Source organism: Vollenhovia emeryi, unplaced genomic scaffold (assembly GCF_000949405.1).
Source record: "Vollenhovia emeryi isolate VEMERY1.0 unplaced genomic scaffold, V.emery_V1.0 DF939169.1, whole genome shotgun sequence".
Lineage (NCBI taxonomy): Eukaryota > Metazoa > Arthropoda > Insecta > Hymenoptera > Formicidae > Vollenhovia > Vollenhovia emeryi.
In genome coordinates, this window is record NW_011967197.1 from 1,070,435 (window position 1) to 1,092,491 (window position 22,057).

General features: G+C 44.5%; 1 protein-coding gene across 3 annotated transcripts in view; it reads left to right on the plus strand.

Moving 5' to 3' along the window:
- LOC105564046 (lachesin-like) overlaps window positions 1-22,057 on the plus strand; it is a 302,292-nt gene that overhangs the window by 22,861 nt on the left and 257,374 nt on the right. For 2 of the 3 annotated variants that reach the window (XM_012016136.1, XM_012016138.1), the window contains exons 1-2: window positions 14,706-16,005; window positions 21,755-21,881. In XM_012016136.1, coding sequence (XP_011871526.1) covers window positions 21,818-21,881 — 64 coding nt within the window. In that variant the 5' untranslated portion in view covers window positions 14,706-16,005; window positions 21,755-21,817. Of the gene's footprint in view, window positions 1-14,705; window positions 16,006-21,754; window positions 21,882-22,057 lie in introns of those variants that run through there. The other variant, XM_012016137.1, reaches the window with a different exon arrangement.

The window sequence follows — 22,057 nt, forward strand, 5'->3', positions numbered from 1 at the left end:
CGGCGTTTACGACATCCGTGTAAAAATTATGCAAATATGCGCAATAAATGGCAATGTCCAAATGAAAGGGTCCAGTATGCAAAATTTACGTGAAACGCTTTTCGTGCGTTGCATGTAATTAAAGATGCTAATTAGTTAATTGTTTAATCGACTGCAGAAAATTACTGCCATAAGTTGTAACGTGGCGTGATCTCGGGACGACTCCTTTTTACGGCCTAATAGAAGCGAGCTCGCGTCACTAAAAGGATTACTTTGTTAGAAAAAATGATGCGTAACGAAACGATTCATGCGTAATGAACTTGTTCGCCGTTACATTCGCGCTAAGTGATGTACCGTTAAGACATTATGCGAAATAGTGGAGGATGCTAATGTCTCCCGGTATAAAGATCATTGATGCCAGTGACACGCACCCGTAACTATGCGTGAAAGGGGTCCTTCCGTACATATCCTGCAGGAGCGGAATCAAGAACGGTACAGTCGCAATCAATAGTGAGAACGAATCAGTCGTTAATATGTAAATCTTGTTGGTGTAAAATGTATTGCGCAAAATTTTATCTCGCAGTATCAAATAACAGATTGCAAAGTCCGTTCAATGAAGACCGAAATGAAAGAAAGAAAATTCACGAGGGCAACGAATTTTTGTCCGAGTAAATTTTCGATTGAATACATAAAGTTTCGTGAAACCCTGGCGATATCGGATTTATTATTTTCTAAAGTTATGCTTGAGGAGATTACGTAAGTTTGACCGCAGTACATGGATACGTTCCATTATTCTCGTAAACTTGTTACGTTTACTCATGCGAAGTTTGCGAATTTTACACGTTCCGTTTTTCGAGCAACTTTAAAATCGGGCTTGAAAGAGATTTAACGTATAATCACGCTTACCGCTTGGATAATGCGACCGCGAAATTTCCATCGAGGACTGTACGATGTATGATTCTCCACGGACTGCCTGTGCGCGACAGCTGAGCTCTGCCTCGGTCACGGCTCGCTCCATTTCAAACTCTTTTTGACCCCCGTGCGAGTTCTCCTCCTGGAAAAGCCTGAAGCACGCGGCGTGCTCAAACGAATGGGCTCCCACGGGAGTATGGTTTATTGCGTCCAAATCGCGCGCGAGTGTTTTGTGATTTAAACAAACGGCGCGTGTGTTCGAGAAGCTTATCTGACCTTGCCGAATTTCGGGGAGACGTTTGACGCGAGCAAAGGTAAAACTCCCGAAAAGGGCTCTCGTAAATGATTGATTACAAGGGGTGGCAAGGACGGGGGGAAGAGTGACTTGCTTACTCCGCCAAGTACCTCCCCCGGGAAATATTTAACAATAATTCTTAATTCATGCAATCCTCGCGACGGTGGTATGGCGGCGGCGGTGATCGAATTGTATATTCGCGTATATACGCCGCTAATGCCCGTAGGACTCGAAAATGTGTGCGTCACACTTGTGATATATCGTATAGCCAATACATAAATGTGTAAAACTCGACTCGACTGCTATACCTTCCAATAATCGGACTTTCTGCCGTGAAATGCGCGTGCAGCCAATCGCACCCTGTTGCTTTTAACGGATTAAATGGAATACACGGTATATTCCATCTTCACTATATCAAATTTGGATGACGGACTCTTTGTCAAGAGTCGGGAATCAAATTATATTAACAGAAATTTCGGTATTAATGTAATTACGAAAATATTTAACATAAAAAATTAGACGATTGTCGCCGCTGAATTTAACGTTGGAAAATTTGAAAATAATTGAGCTAATTCTATGATAAAAATGTTACTGTATTCCCATATAATTAAACAATTTCTCGCAAGCTTACGAGGCATATTTTTCTTAGGGCGCATTGTCGCCTTTGCCATAACTCAAGGAAATACCATTATGGATACAATTACACGGTAACACGGGTGTTAATGAATGCGAGTGGCAGCGGTCAATGCCGACGCGTCAGTACAGGACCAAAACCTAATCACGCACGTTCGCGGAATTACATTCGGCTTACAGACAACTGCGTTAAATGGAAATTGCAGGCTAGCGAAACTAGCAATCGCGATTGGGCCATTGTTTCGATTGCGCACAGGCATTTTGGGTAACTGCACTCACTCGCTCGCAGCGAGGACCAATGCGTCATGAATTGCCGTTATGGTCGCGGGTATTTGAGCCGTGGCGAAATAGTTTTCGCGTCTGTCGATTAAGCTATTTAGATATCGTTCATCGATACCGTCGGGACGACGTTCCTGTCACTCCATCGATTGAACGAGCCCGCGAACGAAAAGTAAGGCATCATCGAGGCCGCGCAACCGCGCGATATTTTTACCGTGCCGGACAGCGGTTCGTTAACACCCGTTCGCTCGACGGATGTTTAGATTTACGAGCCGGCGCCCGTGTTCGCGAATCGTTCATAAATCATGAAAATGAAATCGGTCGAATCTATCTTTCGGACGCTTTGCCGACGTGTATTCCGTGTATCAATGTTGCAACGTAGTCAGCAATCTTCGAACTCGGCCACTTTTTATAGCTGTACATCACACGTAACAAAATTTACAACGCGTTACTAATTATGATAAATTTTTTCTACAACGATCATCACCGTCGCGAGATTGGGCGATAATACTGGATTCGGACAAAAGGAGTCTAGAAATAATTTTGTTCGATACCAATTGAATAGCTCAGCAAAACTTGTCTACGCGATTGTCAATTATGAAATCGACGAGAGAAGGAGGGCGAGAGAGATATTGATAAAGTCATTCGATTTGCGTTCAGCGTGAAATTAATTCTCACGTTGGGTCGCCGACATCAGTATGGCGGAGCCTTGCAAAGACCGTTGAGCAGATTCTGGCATCGGTTAGGTTCGTTGACAAATTGTCCATTGTATCGTTCTGCGGTGCACGACGATTGGAAGCCTGCGTGTTAGTCGCGTTTACACGCGAAATTCCGGATGCGACTATCTCGTCGAAACACAAAAGCGCGATGTTGCCAACAGAATTGCATCAGGCTGGGTTTAAAGAGGGTGGATCGTCGATACCGAATGCCGTGTGTGGTATATGGCTCAATAAGCTTCTGATTGTAATTCTATATCATCTACTTTGATTATAATGTATGTAAAAATTAACAGTGTCGTTTCCACATTTATGAAAGCATAATCGAAGACTAGCTAAATTACTCTCTCTCTCTCGCTGTGTGCGTTAACGATATTTATGCCTGCTCGTTAAATATAATCGTCCTTAAAAAATTCTGTCAATATTCATTCATGATTAACGATAACATACGCCATCGTTGCCTGCGCCGTGATGAATAATGAACTTTAATCTTCCCCGCTTTCGTTTGTATATTAATGCCAATGATGTTGTAGCTTTCACTGACCATAAATAATTTTGACAAAGGTACAGCTGGTGCGACGAAAAACTTTATCACGGAAAATCTTTTCTGGCGCGCACGATAGAATTCAGTTCGATTGTATTTGAGAGAAATTGAGGATGAATTCGAACAAGACTATTTATTTTGGGAAATTTTTTATGTCTTCTTTTTACTTAGAAACAAGTCAATATCTCCGCTGTCGAATGGAATATTAAAAGTTTTCCATCCGATTTGCAAATGACATCGTGACGAATATTTAATTTAGTATTTGCATGTTTTAAACTAGTGTTTACTTAAAAGAATCTATAAAATTTCGAAGAAATACATGATATTTCTTAATTAAAAGACTTTATCGATAGCATCGTTTCCGTCTCCGAAAACATCACGTCTCCGTTTGCGGATGGAAATTAGGTAATTTTTCCTTCAAAGCTCTGCTTTTATCTTAATTAAACGTTATTACGCGAGCGAAACTACCGAACCGCCGGTGGACTCGCGAGTGTCGCATTGCTTTTTTTCCCCCCTCACGCTCTGAAGTCGTATTACCGTTTCGTTGGTCTCGGTGAGGAGAGGTTGCACTGGAAACTTCGTGTATACTGCGTGGCAGTAGCCGTTGCTGCTTTAGTGCCGTGTTCCTTTTGTCGTAAAATTAGTTACGTGACGCTCGTTTACGTATGTTAATCGCGTAGCGCATTACTGGACAGCCGACGGTACAATGTCGACTAAATTACACGACAATTTTTCATCAAGTAGAAAAATTGTTATTTTTATTACACAAAATAATTTGAATTATCTTACATTGTCGCTCTTGATCAGGTACTCTACTCCGGTGATTATTCGCAGGATTGCAATTGGCGACAGAGACAGTTTCAAACGACTTCTTTGAAAGAATCATTTTAATTTCACAAGATCGCCAGCGCGTACACGTTGTCTCGCGGGGGAAAAGACTCTAGCGTCTGGAATTGAAATTTACACCGTTATGAATCATTTCTGCGGAAAATGTATGACTCATTCGCGCGATAATATACCGCCGTCGTATTAGACACGAGAGGCGAACCTCGAAAGGTCTCCCCGTAACGTACGGTATCGTACGGACTCCCCGAAGTGCTAATACTCGTAGATATATATCAGCGCCTTCGCAATCGCTGACCTTTCGTAAATTTTGTCCTCGATTACGGCCGGGGCCTATTTTGCCGGGAAAACGAGCCTTACCCTTTCCCTTTCCTTTTCTTTTTTTTAAATAGTTTTACGCCCGAGGAACCCGCTGTAAATAATACAGATCTCGGCCCGGGTTACGTTCGCGTCCGATGAAAATTTCTACTCGGTGGAATCGCAGCGATTTGTCATGAATCCGGTCACCGCGCGCTGGAAAGCGATTGCTCGCAAAGAAATCAGAGATCGAAGTTGACAACTCCTTTCTCTCGTTTCGCCGTCGTCTCTCCTTCCTCGTCGTCCCTTGCCGACTGAATGTAAGAAGCTTGCTTCTTCTTTGCTTTAACGACTGTTTTCTCACCTCGACGATCCAACTTTCGGCATCACTTTCCGCTGTCCGTCGCAGAGCACTCCCCTTGTACTCCTTCGTCGGCAGTCGAGCGAAATATCTTTTCCTTAATGATTTACGAATGCGAGTAGCGCATGTTGATGTTGTCGAGTAAAAGCAAATGTGGGCACAGTGTTGACACGACCATTGTGTTTTCTCCACCAAGGTTTTCACTAAGAGAAACTTTGTGTACAAGAGAAGCTTTGTGAAAATTTATGTATATATGTGCGGCAAGCTTGTCAGTTTTTAACATTAGACGTTTTCATCTCATTGAGAAATATATTTTTATTTAAGAAAGGACACGATAAAGTTATAAGTATGCTATATTTAAAGATTGTTTTATATTTATGTGTCCATTTTATAAAAGTTTTTTCTCTTTTTGATACAGTCTAATATTGCGTTGGGGATTACACAATGATACTTGGGAAATTTCAAGTTCTCTGTTAAAATCAGGATAAGAGAAACGTAATAATTATATGTGCTCGCAGCTGTAGTTGCAGCACTACACTATAATGAGTTCTGTCTCAGTTTTCTTCTTAAAAACGTCTCTTTCGGAGAAAGATCGACGGGATTGATGTCTTAAATCGAGTTCGCTTTAGCTATTCATTTTCAAGAAGTAAACTAACGTTGTTCGATTTAAAACGTGCTGACATTGGTGAAACTCTAATTTGAGCGTTTGCATGTTAAGTTAATTACACACGACAATTACAAAAATCTGAAATATTTCAGACTCACCCCTATCTATCATCGTTCATCGCGCGTTTACGATCGTATTGACGTATATCGCCGATTATGCTAACAGCAGGCTTCCCGCGGCGCATCGAGCATGCTTTCGCGCTTTATCTTTCATTAATCATCTCGTCCCTCCGCTGCGAAACGCATTCGCCCGATAATGCTGCCGAATTAAATTCGATGAGGTTCTAAGTGCCGGCCGTTGAAACAAGCGTGCCGCGAGATCGGTGGATATCGAAATACGTAGCGCAACGTGCGCCCCGCTGAATTTCCGCTTGCTGGAGAAAACGAGGGATCTGCGTTTCGGGCAAATTGCAAGAACACACGTGCACGTGCGCATATGTGTGACGTGAGTACGGTCGATGCAACGTTACCGCGGTCTCGTGACTGCGCGAGGCAGAGTGCAGTTCTACGGTGCGTCTGTTGCGATATATCGGATATCCGGCCGCTAACGTTCGATAGATTTGCAGGCGCTGCGGCGCTGTAAAGTGTCCGCCGCTAATTAAACGTCGCCACGCCGCTCGTCCCGACCGGTGCGTGCATATTTGCCGATGCGCGATAGTACCTTTTTCCAATGACTCCGATCCAGATGCCGCTATTCGTTCGCATTGTTTGCGATTGTACGATAATGCGCGCGTGCGAATGAAATCGCCACGTGTAAACTTATCCATATAATCCGTGCGTCGAATAAATCGTTTTCACCGAAGGAAACGGCGTGTATTTACTTACACTTTCTGTAAACTGTCGGTGGTTATTGGAATCGGCGAGCAAGCGGCGATTCCGCTTTCCATGGAACAACAAGTTTCAAATTTCATTTGGATCTTTAAAGCCCACAATATTAACTACGATTAGCTTTGTCGATATTGCACTTTTATAATGTATAATATGTATACAGTTTTATTGGCTCCCCCGTTGTTGCTCCAAGTGCTCCCTTGATATGCGTGAACGAAGGGGAAAGCTAGACAGAGGGGGAGCACGAACGAGCGACGACTTCTCCCCTAAATCAAAGGGTGGAATGCTATTTCGGCGGACGGTCGAGCTAAATGCAGTTTCCGTTTCGATTCTCTATACACCGCCTCGTGCATAACGAAGGGCTAAGAAAGCAATCGCGTATAGTCAAGATGCAGAGAAAAGGGAGATACTGCGGGGGGAGGAGGGAGGGAGGGAGGGAGGGAAGCAGACGCTTATGCCGAAATCCAAAGCGATTGGTGCAATAAGCGAAACAATAGTGCTTACGAACACGCCAACTTCGCACGCCCTACAACTTCCCCTTTCTCCCTCTCTCTCTCACACCCCGTTTGCTTGGCCCGGGTTCCTTATCTCCACCCCGGTACTAGAGTTATTTAAACTCCCGTATCTCTACCAGTCCACCCCCTGGCAATTCCGCCCGTTTCCTTCCGCCCTCTCGGTGTTCCGAGTCGTTTCTGGGAGCGAGCAAGCGGCGGTTGGAGCATGACACTCGTTAGTTTCGAACGGCGGTTCCAATCCCCTCGTCCGGGAGACGGCTAATGATTATGGTTGACCGCGCTAAGTCGCGACAGTACGTACCCGTAATGTTACCGCAAAAAGAGAGAGAGAGAGAGAGGGAAAGGAAGGAGATGTCGTTTTAAAAATCCAAATTTAGCCCGAGGCGACCACGTCGTCTCGGCGAACGGCGAACGGCAGCTGCGGGAGAAATTTAAAGCCGCTCGCCGCAACTTCGTTGTGCGTGCCAGACGATAAGAAAAGGTAGTTTCGGTTTTTATTATTTTTTTACGTCGTGAGAGTCTCACGGAGCTACGACGCGCTAATTTTATTTCTTGTACTCCTGTCCGCCTCTTGCTCATCTCTCATAAATCTTCGTAGCGAACGTGTGCAATTTCGTCCTATCGCTTTCGCAAACCTAGGCTTTCAAAGGTCTTTTTAGTCTACGTTTCACCTGTCTAAAATTGAGTGTACGAAATGTATCTCCATGCGTTTTTGAACCACTACGCTTGAAAGGGTTAATTGGATGATTGAAAATTGAGTTAAATTTCTGGAAATTTTGGAGCGGTAAATTTTGTACGTATAGAAAAATAATTTGGATAATGAACACCGTGGCACATTTCAGGAGGTTATCCAACTGTATTGGTCGCGAAGTTGAGATACGGCTTATCGCGTTTGTTAATGCGCCGCGTTCTACCGTGTCGTCGGCAGCCCGGTACATACGTGTATAATACGCCGGTTTACGACGTGTTTATTAGAGTAGCTTGTGGAGCGCAGCTCGCGCGCACTGCAATACCAGCTCGTTCCGCATAAGCTGACAATTGCCGTGGCAGCAGGTGACAACCGGTCATCGCGCGGTTCTACCGGCAACGAGAGCTGCGTCCTCCTCCCGAAAGCGCGTATCCGCGTATGACGAAATTTATGGCGTTATCCGTCACGCGCAACGCGCGGTCGGCTCGCTAATTTTGAATTCCGATTCTCGAATTAGCGCGCTCTCCTCCCCGTTACCAAAGAGAGACGGTTCAGCCGTCGAAGAAACGTGGTACGAGACTGCGACATTTCGCATGGAGATACGTTTCGTACATTGAATTTCATATTTGGGATGATATTCGCGATAATGGGGAGGCGGAGGTGGAAAACTTGAGAGATTTTATATTACTGGCGACGCGCGCGGATCTTCCAACGTTTGCTTTCCGTTCAATATCAAGGGAAATTTCCCGAGCGAACGAGCGTTTCGCTAGAGCGAGCAGCGTTGACGACGAGGTTCGCGAAGTTGTCAAGAGGCGACCATGCGAGCGTTTACCGGGACTGTGGTTGCTCCCTTTGTAATTGTCGAGGATCCTTAACAACGCGGGCGCCCCGTAACCCTTTATTTCGCGTCGTTTTCCGCGAGATTCGCCAACGAGCGCAGCGTTGACGATAAAGTCACATTAAACTATCGACTTTTCCGACGCGAGCTCAGCGACAACGACCAATGGCGCGCACACTTTCCGTAGTTTAACGGAAATCGAAGGTGAAGGATAATGGAAGGGAAGCAACTAGTCGTCGTCCACGAATTGCGCCGCGCTCTCAGGCTTCCTACCTTCGTTTAATGGCGGGGCTTCCACGCTTCTTTCCGTGAGAAATTGAAATCCACGATGCTCGATCTTGGGGTCGGGAGGACGGCGGCGATTCGCGTTACTGCACCTATCCTACGTAATTCCGGCGCTTCTTCTTTCACTTAAACCGATCTCGGTCGGAGGCGCTGGTGAATTCAGGTCGACGAACGGTGGGTTGAGGCGCCGCCGCCGTTTGAAAAGGATGCGAAACCGTTTGTTCTCGCCGAAGGTTGATGCCTTCATTAGAATGTACGATGAAGCCGAACAGCAGAACGGAAGAATTGCGCGCAATTACCGAGAATCTTACGGAGCTATTTCTCACGGGGTAGAACGAGGAGCGATAAAACGTATCGACAAGACACGTATATCTCGCATCTACATATTCCTTTTGCTCGCGAAAGGTTCGCCGATATGTTTTTTTCACCGATTTTCCACGTTGCAGATATTTCTTTTTTTTATTGGTTCACTTGCAATTTTTTTCGCATGCTCGGCCTCGAAAATTTACACCAAATTAAAACAAAAAAAAAACATACAGCTTCACAATCAATTAAAAAAAAATATCTCGTAATTTGAAGTGAGAATTACTGGTATACCACAGCAATAGAATATTTCTATGGTGCATATATGTGTATACTAAAAAATTTTTTGAATGGACAGAAACCATGTTGGAAGAGAAAAACAATTTGCACAGTATGTTTTTAAATGTTTCGTTCTGTTCTCGAAACAGCAGTTTTTCCAGTTTTTATATCACTGCTACTAGTCTTATTTAATTTGATTATAAAAACTGAGAAATGATTTTTTGACTAATTTTTTAAATGCATTTTCATCTTGATAAAACGAAGGGGGCGGACGGTTGATACAGTTACGAAAAAAATTAACTTTTACAACTCCACGGACGCGGTATTTCTACGTGGACAAGCGTGACAGCTTATATTTGTCATTTTGATTGGATCGGATTTCACTAGGAGCGATTCTCGAGGGTGTATATTTGTTGGAAATTACGCGCGACCGCCCGGTTCCTTTCGCATCGCGGTCGGCGTAAAGTCTGCTGGAAATAAATGCAAATGAAGCCGCTGTTGGCGGTCTTGTTACCCGTTAAAGGGTCGTACGTCGGTTACGCTACCGCGGGCCGGAGGAGCGCTCGCGGAAATGGCAAGTCTGCACTTCTTGGCACCGTGTGCGGCGCGCCTCTGCCTTCATTCGCCGCCCGTGGCACAAGCGTGCGTACAACGTGCAGTGGATTAACGAACGAAATACCGGATTGTTCCGAGAACACGGCGCCGCGCTTCATCCCTCGGCTTCGTGCCGAGTCGCAATTAAATTACGCGGAGCCATTAACCATTTACGACAGTGCGAAGAAATCGATTTCGCGGACGAACGGACGCGTACGACGGACTAGGCGTCTTCGCCTTCGGAATTCGTTTCGACATCCAGCTCCAAGCGAGTTGTCTCTCGGAAACGAAATTGACGGTCGACCGCGAGCGAAGCTACGAGCTTCGTTCGAACTTAAACGCGAACTCGCTGTAAAGTTGGCGCAAACGTCACCGCGCGTTTCCGTCTGTTGCTATTATCACGCGCTAGACGACGGCGGATGACCCGACGTTAAACATCCGTCGCATTTCGTCGAAACTGGAAATCGCGCGCGCGGTACGATCGCACGAAGTTACACTTGCCGAAATTGACACAGATTTGAGAACGGCATCTCGTCAGGACAGCGGTGTCCAGATTGCCTTTCTCCTATTGAACATTACAACTCGATAACCTAAATGTACGCGCGGTTGCGTTAGTCCGTATCCTATTGGTTAGGTATAGCTGCGGCGAACGCAGTTTCCCTGTTCAGAAGCTGAGCTGCACGGCGTGCAATGTCCGATCCAATCTGCGTGTGTATGGGCTACGGCCAACGGACGCCGACCAGGTCTAACCATCCTAGTGTACGTAGTATCGCCATTCCCTTCGATCTACATGCACGCATCGACAGAGCAAAGCCCAATGTAACTAGCACGCGTGTAGATACAGCCGACCGAGAACGCTGTGTTCAGCGGGACGGGATGCTCGGCCCGGAAGCCTCGCCAAAGGCGACAAGGGATGTCCGCTGCCCAAATTGCCACCCTTGCTTACATAAGCTACTTTTTCGACCCTGAAGCTGACGCGGAATGCGAGGAATTTCCTCGCTGCTGTGTGATTTTATCCCCCCCCCCCCTTAAACTTGTTGTATCTTTTAGATTATTATTAGATGTAGAGAAACATGCACGCCTTGTCAAATCCATCGTTGATATACGCTTATATCCGTTGCGATATTTTTCTTTGCGAGAATAATCGCACGTGTAGTCAGTTTCGTATTTAATCGAGCCGGTTTGAGTCGAACAAAATGGTTATGGATAGTGTGACTGCTCTGCAGTATATCGGATGAAATGTTTGATTAGTTTCACTCGTCGGGCAAATGTCAAAGCTGTAAAGTTCTTCCAAACGGTGTTTGGTAAATCGATCTCCCGAAACTACGGACGAAGGATTTTTAACAACGTAGCTATGATTTGCGCCCGGGCGTTTGTTTTCGGTATCGTTGAATCACGTTGTCGAAACCCCGATTTATTGTCGATGAATTTTCCATCGGTGATTCAAGAAATGCGAGATTTATGGTTACAACCTGAAAATGACCGCACTAGCGAGTAAAGTTGCGCAGCAGTATGCAATAAATCGCAATTAATCAACTGCATTGTTTGAAGAAACAAAACGGATCTTTGAAAAGCCACGTTTGTCGAGTTGAATTCGCGCGTCGCGCGATCTTAACTTTTACATCAAGTTCAACGAGAGAATTGGATCGCTAGGATCCGAGGCTTCGGTAACGTTGCACTTTGCGCTGTAAAATGTGTGCTTTCTTTCACATTATATGGATAATATGTTACAGACACCGATATTATATTTAGCTCGCTGAACTCATATCGGCCAGTCACGAGATTAATTATATTGTAAACCGAGCCAACTGCAGTTCGTGAACTCGCGGACTCGTTTCCGTATTTGATATGATTTCGAAGTAATATGAATCCGGGTACCGGGTGAAGCCTCGTTGTTGAATCTAGGGTAGCAATGGGAATAGTTCGTAACATTATAAGCTTTTGTTGGATGGCGTGAACTGTGAGCTAAACGCTTCTAACTCCTGTTACTAGTAACTAGTAATTAAGCGAGGCGCTGCTGTGTGAAACGACCCACCTACCTGCCTCTGTCCCTCGCACCTTTCTACGATCCCGAAGGTTGCGATGCGAAACATCCGTGCCCGCGCGCCTTATCCGTGATACAAATCGGTGAAAATAGCATACGTACAGAGGTCTACAATGTTTCGTAATTCTCAATTTCAATTTTAAAGCCATAGGTGATCCAACCATTCTAACGTTACGTCAACTACTATCATTTGTTTTGAAAGATATTTTATTATTTATATATTTTATCAGTTCTACCGTTGTGCCATACAGACGTGCTATGTAACACGGAATCCCTTACTCCTGAATTTACTCCTGATATTTTCTTATGTCATTGACTGTACGCTGATTAATTTCTAGCGTGACATCTTTAACAACTGAAAATTCGGTACTCTCAGACGAGCAATTTCGCGTCGAAACAAGAAAAAACGTATTAGTTTAATCATGTAATTGTTATTTGCTTTGAACAACTCTCGAAAGTGTACATTAAATTTTAATTGAAGCTCGTTCTCTCACATGCATATCGCGTAATTATTTTTTCACGCTATTATATACGTTTTTTATGCATTGTTATTTTACAAACATTGAGTATATAATATTTACTGAAACATCTGAGTTGATATTCATGTCATGTTGAATTTAATATGTTGAAATTTACCAGTACAGTACTTATCGAATAACACACGTCAATTATTCAACCCGTTGAAAATGTCGGTACGTAGGGAAAACGATTTTTTATTTTCTAATAATATATTAAAGAACATTCATAAATTCGAAATTAAGTTCTTTGGCGAGAAGTCGATTTGCCAGTTAAAAAATGTTTGATTATGCTTTGTAATTAGTTTTCTAATTGAATTAAATTGCACTTAATTAAAATTACTATTTGAAATTAACTTAATTTTTTACAAGTCATACAATGAGTCATTTTTGTAATTCTAAAACTATCGATTTCTTTTATATTGAAACACGCGGTATTCTCTTAATTTAGATGCTGGCATTTGCCGCATGTCATTTATTGACGCGATGAAATTTTGTCTATATTGATTGTATGTTATAATTAAAACGAGAAATTCAGACGTGATAACAGTCTTTCACATGCGAAATGTAAATTGTAATATAATCCACGGGGTATAACGCTTACTGGCGCCGGTATTAATAACGCCTTAATTGGAAATTAGACTATGATATAAGCGTTCGACCTTCCTTTCCTCCAGCAAGGGTCGTGCCATATATGGCGAAGTTAATTCCTTTAATTAATAATACAGCTTAGAGCGTAAAGACTGCAAAGCGACTGGCAAACGCCGAGTCGCCTTTATTCGTGTGCGTTCGATGACGTAAAATTAAAACCGCGTTAGAAATTGCGTATAATATGCAAATTTCCCTTTTCTTTGCTTTTGTAAAATACTAAAGATCGTTTGGTCTGAATGGACCTTCGTAGGAGTTATTTTACGTTACGGTGACCTGAATATCACGTTACGGTGACGGGGTATCGTATGAAAAACGTAGTGGTGTACGAATCGTCGATGCTTCATTGACGAGGATCGCTGTACGTTGATACGTTTCTTTCTGAGCGTATATCTAAAATAAAAGACATCTCGCAATGGTCGGGGAACAGAGCGATGCTTCCGCGGATTGAAAGTCGGGATTTTAGCGTCCGTACCGCATCCAATTCGGAATGATGTAAAGCCGTCTATTACGTGGCCTCCGCGAATCACGTGACGTTCGCAAATGCATGCAAGTCTCGGAAAACACGCAGCTCGCGGAACGCGAGCCTTATTCTGTCATAAGAATGATTTAGGCCATATTGATTAAGAAATTACGCGAACCTATTCCTCTCGTGCCTCTAGATTGCTTATTCGCCACTTTTGAGCGGCCAGCACGTCATATAACATATTATATATAAATTAATATAAGAATTGTAACGTACAATTTACGTAGAGCTCCGCGAGAATTTTTAGATTGCTCTGGATCTTTCCTACACGTGAAGGAAATGCATTAAATATATATCAAGTATCACGAGAGATGTCTAAACAGAAATAATGAAAAAAGATTGAATTCCGTGCCTCCTGTTTCTACCCAAGTATTTGTGGCATCGATCGATTGCCTGCGAGAGTTGTGCCGGGTTACTTTTTAAATTTAATTATGACGGTATTTCGAGTACATACTCCGCGTATGTACTTTACCTTCATTTCTGTTCATCATATTTTCAAATGTTTCTGCGCGGAAAAAAAGTCCTTAGTATAATTAAATTTAACACAGATAAATTTGCTTATTCCATCTATTTAAAATAACCTCGATAATTTAATGTAATTCATACAATTTAATAATGTACTTTTATATACTCCAATTACATTTCAATACCGAGCGATAGAATGCGAAAGCGCTGGTAATACATCGAGTCCTAAACGTTGGAACCGCGACGACCATTGTGCAACGCGCGCTTTTGGCAACGTATCCCCCCGAATTGCCGGCGAATTCTTTTCTCCGGCGCAGCCAGCGCAATTGCGAAAAATTCGTTTTCGATCGCACGGACGGTATTTAAAAAAATTTGGCGTAATTTGGCGCGGCGGCGCGTACGACGGTGCCCTCTCGACGACAAGGTGGCGCACGGGCGAAAGCGGAGCACCGTGTGGGTGGGGGCCGCGGGGACAAGGGTGCCGGATACGAGAGGAGGGGTTGAATGGGTGGCGGATCTCCCGCCGCTCGCTTCACGGCGGATGGTTCACCGGACGCCCGTCGTCGGGGCGCTGCAGCCCGTCAGGACGTCAGTTCTCCATCGCATCGCGCCAGGGTTGGACCTGGGTCCCACAGGCGCGCGCGCACCCACACACGCGCACACACGTACACGACGTACGAACGCACGTACGCGCGCGCACTTGTGCGTGCGGGCAGCCTCGCGCGATTCGACAGTGAACAGCGGGACGAGTCGCGCGCGGCTATGAGTGAATCGCGCTCGCACTTGTCTCGGCCAATTACTACCCGTCGATGATAATTGATAACGCGCGCGCGCGCGCAATTAAACGCGACTCGCTCGAGTATTGGCGCCAAGCTCGCGCGAGTGTCAGCCGCCGGGACGCGCTGGCGGCTGCCGAGGGTGAATAGTGACATATTCGAGAGGTCGATTCGACCGATCGGTCGCGGGTCAAGTGTCGCGGGAGATACGAGAGATATCGACGAGCGCTTCGGAATTGTCAGGAAGGAGAGTGTGCGGTCTACTGCGGACAGGGAGAACAGTAAACAGGATCGCAGTGGTGAGACGCCACAAGTAGTGACGGTTCGTAACGAAGGAGGCAGGTAGTAGTCGCGCGGCGGACTGTACCGCCAGGCTCACAGTGATAGCGGCTCGCGGTGTGGTCAGACCGGCTGACAGAGGGCTTTGCCGGAGGATCAGCTGGCACCGCGGGATCCATCGCGATAGAAACGCACTCGTGGATCAACGGGGTGTCCATGTCGCGGCGGGTATAACGGCGAACATGCCAGTGCGCTTGATCCACGCGCGTATGCGTAATCGCCGCTACCGTCTCGCTACCGACGAGGATTCAATTACCTCGCCTGCCGCGAGGAAGGTCAAGTACGCTATGCGAGCGACCCGAGCCAGGGGGCCCGAGTTTTAATTAAAACTCGCCCGCGGGATTCCCATTATCGCGCGCGCGCGCGCGCGTCTCATATTCGGCATTAATTAGCTGCCGAGAGGGCAACGGGAACGAGAGCAACGGCGGTGGCGGCGGCCAGGTGAAAGGGAGAGACGTGGGAGGACGTGATTGCTGCCAGCTCGCGTGTTGTGTTCGTAACATCCGTGTGACAGTTTTGTGTGACGCGTCAGGAGCTGCCGGAGCTTCCCGAGAGCTTCCCGAGCTTCCCGAGCTTCCTGAGCTTCGTTCACGCCGTCATGAACGAGCTTCTTCTCGGGTCGCGCTGTCGCTCGCTCGGCTAGTGATCGTGACCGTTTTAACGCCGGCGCTCCGATTGCGAATGCGGCCTCGCGAGTGACGGATAGTGCAGTTGCGTGAGGAATTGAAGATCGTCGTTTGGTCAAGCAGAGGGACCGGGCGCGAGTACCGGGGCGTCTCGCACTCGACGCGCCTCCGACGATGTCCAAGTAGGACGATTCTCGGCGACTGGCGATAGGTGAGCGAAACCATGATTCGCGACTCCGTAGACAGCCAATTATTCGGATATACGTGCACAATGTTTAATATCACGTCGCACATTTATGACGTTGGAGCTTTCGTTTCAAAATGACACGTATCGTCGTTCGAAACGTTGACATTCATAAAGACGAGATTGAATGAAACGTGAGACTTTGAAATAATTTATTGACGCCCATTTTTCTAAACTGAACACATAATTTCCGTAAAGATTGATTCACGTGATATTTATCTACTATAATTAGAGTATTAATACTCTATATTATCCCGTATTATGTAGTACTACTTGTTTAGTTTAATTAGTTGCCAATTATAATAATGTAATAATGCATCGGTTGATCCACTAAATATGCCACACTACATGATACTCAATATATTGTTGAGCTTTCCTTTGTTTTTCATCGCATTGCAGCATGGAAAGCTCCAATGTGATATTTAGTTGTCAGCTCGCGCGGAATATGTACCTTAGACTCATCAAATATTGGTCGCAGCTAATTACATCGATCGAACGCGCGGTCATAATTCCATTAAGTTGAAGTAAGTAATTTCGATTTATTCGCGCGAAACGAAGGACCGTAATACGTAATATCTGCGAGTTGCGCCGCAAGTATAAACCCCTTACGAAAAATGCACAATTATTTTCTGCACAAACATACAGATCGAGTTAAAATCGCGAAACTGTAATCCAAGATTAATGAGTTCGAATGCAATGTGCGATTAACGGCAGCGACAAGAGTATTGCGTCCTCCCTTGCGTATTTCAGCGCGCATAAAGCGCACGGAAATTAAAAAACGATTGGTGCGTGCATTTCAATGATTGTTGAAAAATGCGGGAGATTTTCTGGCTGACAATTCCGACGGTGTTACGTCGTACGTGGTAATTTACGGTTGCGGAAATCGCGTTCTGCGTCCCGCCAAGTTATGTGAGAAGTTGCGTGAGTCTCCTATCGCGTAGCGCTATCTTAATGCGTTTTTGGTGCCTAGAAAGGTGCGGCGCGACGTTGTAAGACAAAAGGGCCGAGATAACCGCAAATTGGTGCGCCCGTTATCTCTAGACGCTGCGTTAATTATCTCCATTTTATAAGCATCCGCAGACGCTCGTAAGATAGCAAACAACGAGGTGCCCGGACGTATTCGAGCACCTCATTTACGTAGCACAGAGATGCGGTGAGTTGTTTCGGAGTATGTTGGCTTTGCATGAATAAACACCCGGCCATTTCGTTTCAGCGGCGAGCTCCGTTCGCCCCGTTCGCCCCGTTGCCGAAATTACGCTACGGCATTACCCGGGCAGCGGGAGCGGAGGATCCGAACTGAAATGCCCGTAACGAGCGTTTCTACTTTCGCGATCTACGCCCGTACGCGAGGACGGCTGGTTCTTCTACGCCGCCAGATCTTGCCGTTACGATCGCGTACATTTTACTCCACACTCGAGTCCATCAGCGCACGCCAGATAATCCCCACAAAATACGCTTTCGCATAACACATTCGCGTATCTCGTGCGCGCGCGCGCTATGTTATTCAATCATACATTTACGACACTCAGCCGTGCTTCCCTTCGGGTCTTATTAATAGCACTTAGGCGCATTTACATTGAGTTATTACCCGCTGCCCGTTGGCTTGTCGCGAGATCGGTAATCACCTGCGCCTCCGTTTGGCCTCGCTGGCGTTCACGAATGATCGATCGACATCTCGTGCGGCCGAACGATAGCGATCCTCCCGCCGTCGTTTATTGCTCACACCGGTAATGATGTTAATGGTCGTGCTGGATGCCCGATTACGTGGCGGCCAATAATGTTTCTCGCGCGCGGTGAATGAAAAATGTGTTTGAGCCGGGTAAATAAACGTCAGAGGGACCGTCTCGCGAAAGCGAAGCTGGATCGTCCCGTTCCGAAGAGCCCATTTGGAAAATAAGGCCTCCGCGATGCACTCGCATCGCTCGCATCGTTACTTATCGCGTATTTTTAATCGATCGGCAGATTAAAAACGCAGACACTGGTGGCTGATTTGGAAACGGAACGAGAGGGGGTGATTTTACTTTTTGTTTGAAATTATGAAGTTGAAATTACTACCACGGTGTAACTTGCAAAGTCACGCGCTTCCAATACGCATAATCCTATTGTTCAATACCATCGTTGTGTGTCGTGTGGCGCAGCGGCGATGATCGGCGGCCGGCCCGTGTTTTCGAGAGATTAAACGTATCTCGTTGCGAATAAACAGAGTTGGAAGGCATTTAAAATATTAATTAACTGGCGCACGAAAGATAATGTACATATCAAAAGAATATTTATTTTCAATGACCTACATCGCTATTCCACTCAGTGATTCGAACAATTTGTACTCTTTTATAATTAATTGTCCGCTAATAAGAGAATGCCGAGATACCATTTATTACCGATGCGAGAGACTCTGTTTTGCAAGAGGGCGCCGTTCTACCTTTGAATGTCAATACTTTTTAATTTCCCTTAAAAATTTTACGTCATCCTGAAAACGTACAATTTGCCATGTCGTAATTAACGTTCTCCTCTAAGGTTTCTGTGAATTATCGGCTGGAAATTTTTCTTTAAAACGCTATTATCCTTATCTCTGGCTCAGGGAGCCCCGCTTTCTGCAGCGCGGACACTACAGACGCGATACGAATAAAAAGATCTTATCATATAACTGCGCATAAACGAAAACCCCACGGTGTTTCGGCTTACTTGTTTGGCCGTACAGGTGCATCGCGTGCATTCGTGAAGGTGCGTTAGTCTTTTATCTTGAAATATGTACCGGATGCAATTTCATATTTTATGAGTTTTGCGCGCGCGCGTTTCGCTCAAACGAAGCAACAGTTGTTGCCTTCCCCCGCTGTTGTTTCCTGCCGTAGCCTTGAAGAATGTTGATAATCCACGTTTCTTTAGCTATTCATTGAAATACGCGGCGCACTCTGCTTTCAGTGTGCGTTGTCTATTCTGTTTCTATATAGTCGCGAAAATTTTCTAGTGATGGAACGTTTTATACGTATATGAATACATTATGAAAGAAGAAAAAGAGTAACTTTTTAAAATACGTATATTGATTAACGCATTTAACGCGACGGCTCTTCTTGATAACATTTTCCGATAAATTTCTATATAATATGTTTTTACGTCCTCATTGCACAAAGAATATGCACGAGTCCATCGCGTAGGATTACGAAAATAATATATATGAATGTGCGACGTGATATCGTAGCTTTGTTACGAACTGGAGTCACCGCGAAAAATTCATTTTGTATTATTCATATTAGTTATGCGCGCGGCGTGGAAGCACACCGAATTTTCCGCGAAACGTATGGCTTGTGGCGTCTTGCGAAACCATAGCAAAGCGGAATTTCAGGTTTTCGAAGCACACACGGTGTATGACGATATAAAGTCCGCGCGCGCACAACCGGTGCATAAAGTAAAGCGGACCGGGATGAAAGGAGCGGAGAACCAGCAGGAAACGTGTGTCTGAAGGGTTCGTGTGGAAGCTGCGAGAGCAGCGGTCGGTGCGGATAGAGCGATAGTTGCCTATTTCGCTTTCACTGCTCTGGTTAAACAGAAAAAGAAAGAAGGGGCATTTATTTTGCACTCTAGGTTTATATCCGCTCAAACGGTAGATAAGAGGCACAGATAGACTTTTAACGTGAAACTTTTATCGAATAATTTTAATTTTGTGTGCTCTACAAATTACAAGTGATATTGTTTAAGATACTAATTTATCAAGAAAATATCAAGGATAAAAGGCCAATAATATTATGAGCGGTAATTTTTTAAATAATACATAAAAATTTAGGTATAATAAAGTTAAAAATTATTATGTTTCCCTAATCTGACTCTTATATTGGTATGATAACGCATTTACTTAAATCTAAGTTTGGTGAAGATAAATAACGTACGTTTCGACTTTCACTTGGTCATCTTCATTGTAATTTTTAACTTTATTATACCTAAATTTTTATGTATTATCGTAAAAATTACCGTTAAAAATAAAGACGATATAAATATGTCGGAAAGTTCGTTTTCGCTAAAGAACAGTCCACTTTAAATTGACCAAGTAATACATCTGCAAATTTTGTGACACTGCAATTTAGTTGCACCGTAAATAACGAGCTTTCCTGATGAAGCTAGCTCGAGACTCAGGTTGTAGCGTTTTCAGTAGATTACATGAAATATTTGCGAAAATAAACGGGAGGAAGAAAACGGGGCGGCGATTACGTTTTGACACCAAGATACAGCGCGTGATTTGTATAAATGGAGTATGTCACGGCTGAAAGCGACTCGAGGGAGACACGGCGAGCTATTTCGCTAACGGTTATACCGGTTATAAGGATAGGAGGACGTCGCGCCTTCCGCGGATCCGTCCGAGGACGACGCTATCTTGACGTGACGAATGAGCAGCTTCCCGGGACCATCTCGCGGAGCAGAGAGCGCGGACGCTCGAGAAAATCATCCGCATGTTCCGGGAAATTCTCGAATAAAATTTCTAGTAGATCGTGTGCAACCATACAGGGTGTTTTCCAGATTTCCCACGCTTTTCCTCACACAAGGACTCTAGAGCCATTCGGGGTGGATTTTTCCATAAATGTAAAAATGATACTTTACCCCGATATTTATAATGCAAGTTTTTCTTCAGCAAAATTCCTTTTTAAATTAAAAAAAAAGCGCGATTGCAGACATTTAAAGAAATGGAAAACTGGGCAATTCTAAAGTACTGTCGCATGTAAATTTCAAATTTGTATTTTGCAGAAAATTGCATTTCGAAGAACATTGACTCGACGTTATTGAAAGAGATCACAGAGTACGATAGTGTACGGAAAATCTGAGAAAATCTCCTCGTATCTTGTGTCAGTTGCGTAGTGCACTGTGGATAATTACATTCGTTGCAGAGCTGTATTCGATCTTTGTTTCTACGAATATAGCTTGTTCCGAATTGCATCGGTCACATTAAAACAATCTCGGTATTGATCTCGGTACGAATAAATAGAACTGTTCCTGCAAATTGTTTTGCATCTAGTTTTTCAACCTGCGCTACAGTGTGTCGCGAATGAAAATTTGTGATTTGTTAATTGCAAACTCACGTACCTCCAGTTATGTTTTCTCCGAAACGAATTTTCTTGCAATAAAAAAATTTGCATGACAATATATTAAAACTCATGTTACAATAAGTCTAACCAGTAGTGCGGTGTAGCAATTAATAAATGAATATCTGTTTTTATACTAGGGGCACAAAATGTCTAATGTATCTTATCGGAGAGAAAACATTTTATTCGCCGGTTACTTGAAGAGGGTTGTATCTCCTAGATATTAAATATTACATAATAGGCAATGCAGCCTACATAAATTCAAAGTATGAGGGCCCGTATTTAAAACCGCTGTATAAATTATACAAAATTGAAAGCTAATTGCAATTTGTTGCGCGGTTGTTCGTTGTCGTAATATTTTTGTAGACGCACACCTGATCGAGTAATTATTGTCGCTTGGCATCCGCTGTTGTCGGTAACGGGATGCATGGGGAGTGCGCGAGATTACGCGTAACAAATTGCGACACTAACACAATCGTTTCCTCGGCTTTCCTCGCTGGTGCTCCACCAACGGCAGCGCCGGCATGCAGCACTTAGCCGGGCGTTTACGAAAGCGTCGCCTTTGTAAGATAAACGCGCGACCGAACTTGTAATATCTTGTGACATCGCGCACACGCGCGGTTTAACGTAATGCGTCTTCGTTGTTTCAGCTCGTTCTAACGCACGGAAGGCGCGTATTATGTGAGGAGGAAACCGCGACGAGGGAAACGAAGATGTCCGCCGTCAGCGTCGTCGCATGGTTGCTCGGCGCCGTCGCTTTGGCTGCGATTAATAATGGTGAGTCGTCTTTCTATCTGTAAAAAATCGCGAATGGCAATTGCCTCAAAAAGTCCACAGGTATCGTGTTTTAAGAAGTAATATTTATATTGGAAAGAACTCTACATAAATATATCTCAAATTATTTCTTATAACATATACTAATATATAGTTAGATTGAGTTATTGCTTCCTCAT